Source organism: Protobothrops mucrosquamatus, unplaced genomic scaffold (genome assembly GCF_001527695.2).
Source record: "Protobothrops mucrosquamatus isolate PMUCROS unplaced genomic scaffold, P.Mucros_1.0 scaffold1130, whole genome shotgun sequence".
Taxonomy (NCBI): domain Eukaryota; kingdom Metazoa; phylum Chordata; class Lepidosauria; order Squamata; family Viperidae; genus Protobothrops; species Protobothrops mucrosquamatus.
Window position 1 is genome coordinate 340,913 of NW_015387348.1, and position 9,199 is coordinate 350,111.

General features: G+C 46.3%; 1 protein-coding gene across 1 annotated transcript in view; it reads right to left on the reverse strand.

Moving 5' to 3' along the window:
- Positions 1-7,360: 7,360 nt before the first annotated feature.
- MXD4 (MAX dimerization protein 4) overlaps positions 7,361-9,199 on the reverse strand; it is a 9,110-nt gene continuing 7,271 nt past the window's right edge. Inside the window, exons 5-6 of the mRNA XM_015820442.1 lie at positions 8,237-8,396; positions 7,361-7,503 (exon numbers count right to left, since the gene is read on the reverse strand). Of these exons, the coding sequence (XP_015675928.1) occupies positions 7,361-7,503; positions 8,237-8,396 (303 nt within the window). The remainder of the gene's footprint in view (positions 7,504-8,236; positions 8,397-9,199) is intronic.

Below are 9,199 nucleotides of genomic sequence, written 5' to 3' on the forward strand. Positions count from 1 at the left end.
CAAGAATCAGACTTAGTGTTATTTAAGATCCTTAAGTGTTGATGCCTGTCTCCATTGCATTCCCTCCGAGGGATTTTCTGTCTCTCCACTCCTCCACACCCCAATAAATTGAGCATGTGACATTTGTGTGTTTTGTGTGTATGTGTGTGTGTGAGAGAGAGATTGAGATGGGTGGCATATAAATTTAATAAATAAGGTATGTTTGTCTATATCCAGTGGTGGGATTCAAATAGGTCAGGGGTAGGCAACCTTGGCTCTTTTATGACTCGTGGACTTCAACTCCCAGAATTCCTGAGCCAGCATACCATGGCTGGCTCAGGAATTCTGGGAGTTGAAGTCCACGAGTCATAAAAGAGCCAAGGTTGACTACCCCTGAAATAGGTGAACAACCCACTTCCGGAAGTCCGTTCTGGGCCTGGGCAACAAAAAATGAGCTACCGGTTCTGCCAAAGTGGTGCGAACTGGCTGAATCCCACCACTCTCTCTATCTCTATAGATATGCTATACATATATACTGTATGCACCTGACCAAATAAATAAATGACCTAGGCATTACCAAAAAGAAAAAAAATTAAAATTCAATAGGGAAGCAGCCCCTCCCCCCCCCCCAAAAAAAATTCAGGTTAAACTTGCATTTTTCTGCAGCAGAGTTTCCAACCATTTGCTCTCCCCCCCCCTCCACTGAATTTTCAGCTGCAATTTTATTCCTCTCGACTAAGCTTTTGGTGTTATCTGCAGCCTCTGAATATTCAGGGTAATAAATTCAGTGCAAAGACCAGTTTCATGAGGAGCTCTTCCATTGAGAAGCCTGGGCTGGAATTCATGAAAACATCACTATTTCAGAACAAACAAGAGACCATCCTTCCTAATCACACTTTATGTGAGAACCACAACGCAAGAATACCTGAGTCGCCCTCCAGGGCTGTCTCCCACCTTTCCTTGCTCTAGTTTTTCTTTGTCTCCCCCCCCCCCTCCCGAAAGCACCGATTTGATATGCTGTTCCTGTTCAGGGCAAACTATATTCTGAAAAGTGCCCCCCCCAAAAAAAGGCAAGAATTAGTGGGCAAAAGAACTTAAGGGAGAAAAAAGGAGATCTTATGAGTTTGTTTTTTTCTAACCTTGCGCACCGCCCTTGTTTCCATGTGTCCATCCACCATCTCACATCTTTTCTTTTGCCCCATAAACGTCTCACCTTTCTGGGAAACTCATCAACTCCATCTAACCACAACTTCCACTGGCTTTTCCTTCTCAGCTCACTCACTCTTCCTTTGTGACTTTGGAAAGAGTACAGAGAAGAGCAACAAGGATGATTGGGCAACAAGGATGATTGGGGGACTGGAGGCTAAAGCATATAAGGGACGGTTGCTGGAATTGCGGTTGTCTAGTTTAACGAAGAGAAGGACGAGGGGGGACAGGATAGCAGTCTTCCAGTATCTCAGGGGCTGCCCCAAAGAAGAGGGAGTCAAGCTATTTTCCAAAGAGCCTGAAGGCAGGACGAGAAGCAACGGGTGGAAACTCATCAAGGAGAGAAGCAACCTGGAACTAAGGAGAAACTTCCTGACAGTGAGAACAATGAACCAGTGGAACAACCTGCCTCCAGAAGCGGTGAATGCTCCAACACTGGAAGTTTTTAAGAAGAGACTGGACAGCCATTTGTCCGAAATGGTATAGGGTTTCCTGCCTGAGCAGGGGGTTGGACTTGATGACCTTCAAGGTACCTTCCAACTTTACTATTATTATTATTATTATCTTTTTTTCCCTCCTCCTCCTCCTCCTCCTCCTCCTCTATCATAATGTAACATTACCTAATGGTAAGGCTGCAGAAAGAAAGGGCACAAACCAAGAATGGATTTACTACAAGTGAACACAAAGCAGGTCTCTTCCCTAGAGGCTACTACAGTAGCCTTAGTGTTAAATAGCACTAGGAGATACAGGCCAGGTACCAAGACTCAACATAGTGAACTGAATTTGAATTGAATACTTTATTTGGCTAAGTGTGTGATTAGACAACGCACAAGGAATTTGTGTCCGGTGCAGAAGCTCCCAGCAACAGAATAACGATATTCATAATAATATCAATAAAGGGGGGGGATAAAGAAAATGATAAGAAGTCTTCTAATGTTACGGTTTACCCTTAATCTTAAATATACTTTATTTGCTTTCCAAATTTTAATGCCCTGCATTCATTCTCTATTATTTACAACCATTTTCCAGCTTTATTTAAGGAACCGTTACACAGGGTATTACTTTAACAAGTGTGGCTGTGAAAAGAGGTTTTATTCCCACCTCCCAATGTCGACTTGTGAGAAAATGCTATTCTAGGCATCGGGGATCAAATTATTCTCAAAAGTGCGCTATGAATTTACACATTGCTCTGTATTTTTTTTGTGATTTTAGATATGACATGTACCCACCTCTGGCTTTTTTTCTCTTTTTCTCCCCCCCCCTCCTCCTTTTAAGAAACTTTACATTGGTTCTTGTTTGTTTTTATCTTTTGATTAAAATCCTTAACAGAAATTAAGAAACAGTACTGCATGCGTTTGTTAGCCCCCCTCCCCCTCCCCCCGGAGTGGCCTAGACCAGGGGTAGGCCACCTTGGCTCTTTTATGACTCATGGACTTCAACTCCCAGAATTCCTGAGCCAGCTATGCTGGCTCAGGAATTCTGGGAGTTGAAGTCCATGAGTCATAAAAGAGCCAAGGTTGCCTATCCCTGACCTAGATCCACCAAACAGGTGGCCAAGCTGACCCAGGGCCCGTCCCTTTCCTTGGGAGTCGCCTCCAGGCCCTGTCCTGGACAACCTTGACCTGACCTGCCCTGCCCAATTAAGAGTCTAGACTGGAGCAAAGCAATCAGTCAATCAGAATAGAGCTGGAAGGGACCTTGGAGGTCATCTAGTCCAACCCCCTGCTCAAGCAGGAGACCCTACCGCCATTCTGGAGAAGGGGCCGTCCCGTCTCTTCTTCAGAGCCTCCAGTGATGGAGCCCCCACAGCTTCTGGAGGCAAGCTCTCCGACTGGTTGATTGTTCAAATAAAATTTGAAAAAAATGCTTAACAAAATGGTTAATTTGGTGAAGTGACTTTATCCATCAGACAGCCCAACGGATTCCAGGGTTCCCTCCCTACCGCGCAGAGACTGGGGCCACTCTGATCAGAGCCACGGGTCCAGCGTCAGCAGACGCAACAAGGGCGGAGGAAGACATCCCCCTGCCCTTAAGGGCACAAGGGCTAAAATGGGTGGGTGGGTGTCAGACTCGCCTCGGCTCTCCCTCCAGTGGGGCTCCCAGCGGCTCTCCTGGCACTTCCATCCCTTGAACCATCAGCCCCCCTCAACCAAGGTCAGGACCGGCACACAGGGAGAGGCTGCGTAGGAGCAGAGGGATCCTTGGCCCAGCCAACCCACCCCCTGTGGGGAGCAATCGGACCGAACCAGCCACCGGATCCTTCAGGGAAGCTGCAAGCTCCCAGGACTCGATGGGGTCCATCGATCCCCTGGGTGGGCTGATCTAACAGGTCCTGTCTCCCTGCAGTTAGTGCTGGCACCTGTCGACCCAAAGGCAAGCAGAGGGTCATCTGATCACGGCAACCGACCGATGTCTTCACTGCGAAATCACATCTCAACTGCCCGAAACAAAATACAGATCCAGCAAATTTCTGTCGGCATGCTTTTTATATCGTATACTCTGCTAAATGTTTTTTGTTCTTGCGTTGATATCTATTTTCTTTTGTGTTTTTTAAAAGTAAGATTGATTTAACATTCAGCCTCTTCCTTAATTAAATGATCCAGCAGACAATTCTTAATCTATACAACTAGCTTTAACGTAAACTGTTCTCAACAGTCCCCCTGGTGTGCAGAATTTACACCCATATCTGCTCTGTGGTGGGATGTGTTAACATTGCAACAGGAGTGGGGTTTGCTAACGGGGCCCGGTCCTTGAAGCCTCAGCCAGAGCAGCAATGATTAAGTGAAAACCAGAAACCACTTTGCAGCTCAGAATATTGAATAATCTTTATTGAAAATATAAAAGATCTACAAAGCCACTGATACTCAGCATGGAAGAGTTCATTAAACTGTACACATGTTTTTAAAAACATCAGAATGGCAGAAAGTCAATGATGTTTTTCACAAAGTCTCTTTTCCATTCTCCCATATATTTTTTTTTCCGGTAGGAAAGTTCTGTGCAAGAATTGCTTTTCATGAAACAAACATTCTAAAAGCCATGAGTAAATTCATTATATTGTAATGGGAAACTAACATGACTAGCAATTTCCCCTATTCATGGTTATTAAAGCCTCTAGAAGAAAAACCACTGATTTGGAAATTGGAACAAAAATAATCAAAAGGAATTAGTAACTAATGCTGTTTTTTTAATCAGCCACACACAATCCTTATATTGCTGTATACCCTTCCCCGTGGGGACTTTAGAAATGTACAATGAGTTTAGCATACTCATAATGCTAAAAAATAGCAAAGTAACGTAACAGATTTTATTAATCTTAAATGCAGCTGCCAGAAATAGCCTTACAGCTCTCCTCCCGGATGAAGGAGGGACGGCTACAAAAGGTAATTTAACCCATCATATTCTTGAGGACGAATCCGAGGCTACTCAGAAGCAAACTGAGAGTCGTCATGAGCTGCCAGAACTGAATTCCTAATTTTCTGTCTTGTAGCACCGAAGGGAAAAACATAAAGAAACCAACCGTGTTAATTCCATCCATCCTAGCAGGCTATGCTTTTGTTTAAGATTAAAAATGTTCAATGCGGAAAAGCACATAATTGTAGTTTTGGATTTTAATAGCCAAAGGCACTGAATTGATCCTGCAACCTGCCCCGGGTTCAAGAGCGGGCCCCGCCCCGGAGTCAAGCTCCTCCGCCGGCCCCGGCCTTTTCCCTCTGGGGCCACCGGGGCGCATCCGAACTGGATCCGTCCATCCATTTAAACCGCCATGATTGACTGAACTCTTGGGTGGAAGGATACCAATTTCTGGAGCAGGGAGCACGGAGTTTCTTGTGCCCCCCTTCTCCAAGAGGCACAAGCATTACGCGTTCCACTAAGGGGGGGGGAATTATGGGAATGGGGGTTTCTTTTCCCATCTGCGGAAAGGTAAAATAAGCTCACTATTTCATCTGAGGCAAAATGACACCGCCAAGAATTCTGACTTAGGAAGGAAGGAAGGAAGGAAGGAAGGAAGGAAGGAAGGAAGGAAGGAAGGAAGGAAGGAAGGAAGGAAGGAAGGAAGGAAGGAAGGAAGGAAATAGTTAACAAGGCACAATATGATAAGCATGAAGAGTCCCTGAGACTCTGGTTGGGCTCAGTATCTCCTTTCTCTAGTTAAGTAGTTCAGAAGAATTAGGAAAATACAATACAGACTATTTTATAGGAAATATACCTATAGGAAATAAACCAGTTGGCTAGAGAGTATATAGCTTTCTATCACTTTTTTTTTTTAAAAAAGACCTTTTTCAAATGCAAAGATTGGTCCATTTTTAATTATCAGCAAGCCAGACTAATTACTTCACTAAGCTTAAACTGCTTTCAATTACAACTTTGCCATATTGCTACAAGAGGAGTAACTACATTCTAAAACGCTGGATGAATGCTAAACGAATGAGGCAATCTTAAGAGCGTTTTGTTATTTTGAAAACTGCCAGCATAGCATATAAATCACAGTATCAATACTGAAATTTAAAGCTAAACTTTCCTTTAAGTTTATTGGCAACTCCACATAAGAGAAACAACACAAAACTGAGCAAACAACGCTGCTTTAATTATCCTACCCGGGGTCATGCGATTCAAAATCCTCCAATAAAAATACTGAAATATTTAATGTATAATCTACTTAAAGAGCAGTCGCTTGGCAACCGTTCAGTTACGATGGACCCACCTTGAGGCTACTTAAGATCCAAATTTTAATTTCCAATCTGTGCCCCTCCCCTTGCAGTCACATGACCAAATTTTGGGTGCCCGGCAACACCAGTGCATTTATGTCTGTTTGCAGCATCCCGTGGTGAACAACCTCTATTTTATGACAGCTTTGTCAAAAAGTAGCACTTACTTGCTTTTTGTGGGGGGGGGGGGGAACACTGTGCCCATAGCTAACTCACTGGTTCATTTAACAACTGCTTTTAAGGACTATGGCAGCTGTTCACAAAAGAGGTCGGTCACATCACGGCGATAAGCCGAGGACTGCCTGTCATCCGGTCCAAGAAGCCAAGAGCTCCCGCCAAGCCTTCCTCGGTACGGGAGCTTTCTGCCTGCAAGAGGAGAGAAGCCGTGGGACCCCGGGGCCCTTGGTCAAAGGCCCCCACCCCCTCTGCCTGTCTGGCTCCTTCCTTGCACTGAAACCTCTTGGGATTCCCCCGCTTTCCTGGCACACAAGTCAGCCTCCGTCCGACCCATGAACGGTTCTAAGAAAGCGGGGACCCCATCTGGACATCTAGAGGAGGAAGAGGATGGACAGCTGGTGCTGGAAGGTGTGCGGTGCAGCTATTGCTAAAAACCTGCAAGGAGAGACAGCCCCAGGCTCTTTGGGGTACCAGGAGTCCATCCTGCCCAGCCCTTTTCCCTATCTGAGCCGCCAGGAGGACGACGCTGCTGCTAGAATAGCCGGAATGAGCTGCTACGAAACAGGGGGAGCTGCTGTGTCGTTGCAGGTCACCTGATTAACAGAACCGGCTTTCCTCCTACTCCTCCTCCTTCTTCTTCTTCTAGAGAAGAGCCACACACCCTCCTCCTCTTTAGGGATCAGCGTCGGACACTCCCTGTCTCAAAACGACCGAAATGAGCCGACCGCGACAGTCTTTGCAAAACTATTTTTTAAAATGGCAGCCTGCTTTAACAGCTTCATCTTTTCCTTTTCGAAGACTCCAAAGCAGCTGCGAGTGGGACAATGCACACAAAAGGGAATTTTTGCAGTTTGGGTTAGTTACGTCGGCTGAGGTGTGCGGGGATAAAAGTCCGGTGCCCACTCGTTTGCCAAGCCACGTTGTTAAAACTTTACATGAATGTGTTAGTTTCCAGGCAGCGTCCCTGCGTATTTTAACATCTAGAACAATTTATCAAAATGGGTCCAAGTAATTTATTCAAAAGCGGAAGTTCTAAACCTCTGGGAGAGATCGACCGAGCCCCTCAGTGAGGAACCGCTTGCATTAGGGGCAGGCGAAGGAACATTAACCCAAAATTTTATCTACAATATCCCAAACCCCGGATTTCTACGGCGGTATTATCGACAGGCTAGGGAACCCCAGGCAGAGGCGTCTTCCCCAGGGGCGCTTTCTGAAGAGCGGCGGTCGATGGCACCTCCGGGGGGGGGGGGGGGAAGGGCTTCCGGCGGGAGATCCAGCCGCTGGGGCGGAGGCTACAGGAGCCGGGCGTGGCGTCTGTGGGGCCGGGCGTAGCCGCTGTCGCTCGAGCTGCCTTGCAAGCTGTCTTCTGCGTCACTGCCGCTCCCGCTGCTGTCCATCTCGGCCGGGGTGAAGCCCAGGCCTTCAATGTCCACCTCTACACAGGGGAAGAGGAGGGAAGCGTCAGAGTTGAAGCCCATAAGCCTCCAAGGTGCCAAGATTGGACATTCCTGGGTTAGGATATGTATACAAAAGAGTTTCCACTTGCAATAAATGCACTTAAAGCAGTGTTTCTCAACCTTGACCATTTTAAGGCATGTGGACTTCAACTCCCAGAATTCCACAGCCAGCATTGCTGGCTGTGGAATTCTGGGAGTTGAAGTCCACATGCCTTAAAATGGTCAAGGTTGAGAAACACTGACTGAAAGGGTAACTCCAACTTCTCAAACTAACTCTTACCTTTAGTAACCAAGAATAAAGTCCACTATTCATTCTGCACGATAATAGTAACAATGCAACAATCACCTCAGTAGGTCCTGGGACATGGTCCAACATTAACATGGCAATTGTTGCAGGATTACCTCAAATTGGATGGGAACAAGACGTGGCTCACAGCCTGAGCTGTCGTTTGTTTTGCAAAGAACATGCTGAATCTTGACGCTTTGCACCTCTGGCTTCATTCTTCTCGGCAGCAACCGGTTTTCTCTCTAACTGCTAAATACATTTATTTTTCCAGCCCATCACCAATTGTTATTGAAATTTTGTTTTTCAAAAAGAAGTTGGGTAGCTTTGAATGGCCTCGAGTCTTCCTGCTGCACACCCTGCCCCTGTCGGTGCATTTCAAGCGCGGATACTTTTAGATGGGAGATCGCAGAATTCGAACCGCCTACCTTGCTCCGAATCCGTCGATATCGTTGATCCGAGGCTGTCGGTGCGGACTCGCTCCAGGCCCTGCACGGAGAGCTGCTCCAATCGACGCTTGAGGTACCGATGTTCTCGCTGCAGTTGTTCTTTAATGTTTAGAGCTTTCCGGTCCTGTTCTTCCAATTTCTACAGAGCCAAATCAATGAGACCCATCTGCTTAACAAAGAAAGTAATCTCCTGCTCGCATCTGATTGGCCCCCGGATTGCCGGGAAGTGATCCTGAAGAGGACTGCAAGGTCCAGACTATCCCCACATGGGTGATATAGTAGCTGCCACTTTTCTTTGCAAAGGGTGGTGGTAGGCAAGGAAGCTGGAGACTTTTCCCAGCAGCCCTGATTAGGATAGTGGGGGGCAGGGGGGGCGGAGAAGGGAGGGGCTCCAAGTACTTGCTCCCCCAACTATTTCTACAGAAATGAACCAAATCCCTGCTGCTACTATCAACGGGGGAAATAATCCTGATTAACTTTGTTCCCCCCAAAAGACTCTCTTTCCTGAACAACAATCCTTGGTTGGGTTCATGCACACATCAAGCTGTAGGATATCATAATAGTCTGTCAAACAGAATGATTAAACGGATACGGAACCATGTAAGCAAAAAAAAAAAAAAAAATCACAGCTTAAAAAGCAACTGACTTTACAGTTCTCCAGGAGGTAGTCACAAAGAAAGGAAAAGCGTTTAGTTGAGTACAAAGTGGGTGTTACAAACAACTTGCTGTGGGTAAGTTGAGACTGTAACTCAGAACCCTTTTCCTGTTAGTTAAAATGGGTGTTTCCGAATGGCGCAGGGGCGTCCGAGGCCTGCGCAGCCTCTGCTGCAACGTCCACGTAAATCCATTTGCGCCGGAGGAGAACCAGGTGAAACATGAGCCCTTAATCCTCTCTCTTTCAGCTACCTTTGGCCTCACCTCCGTCCCCACTAAGGTAAACAT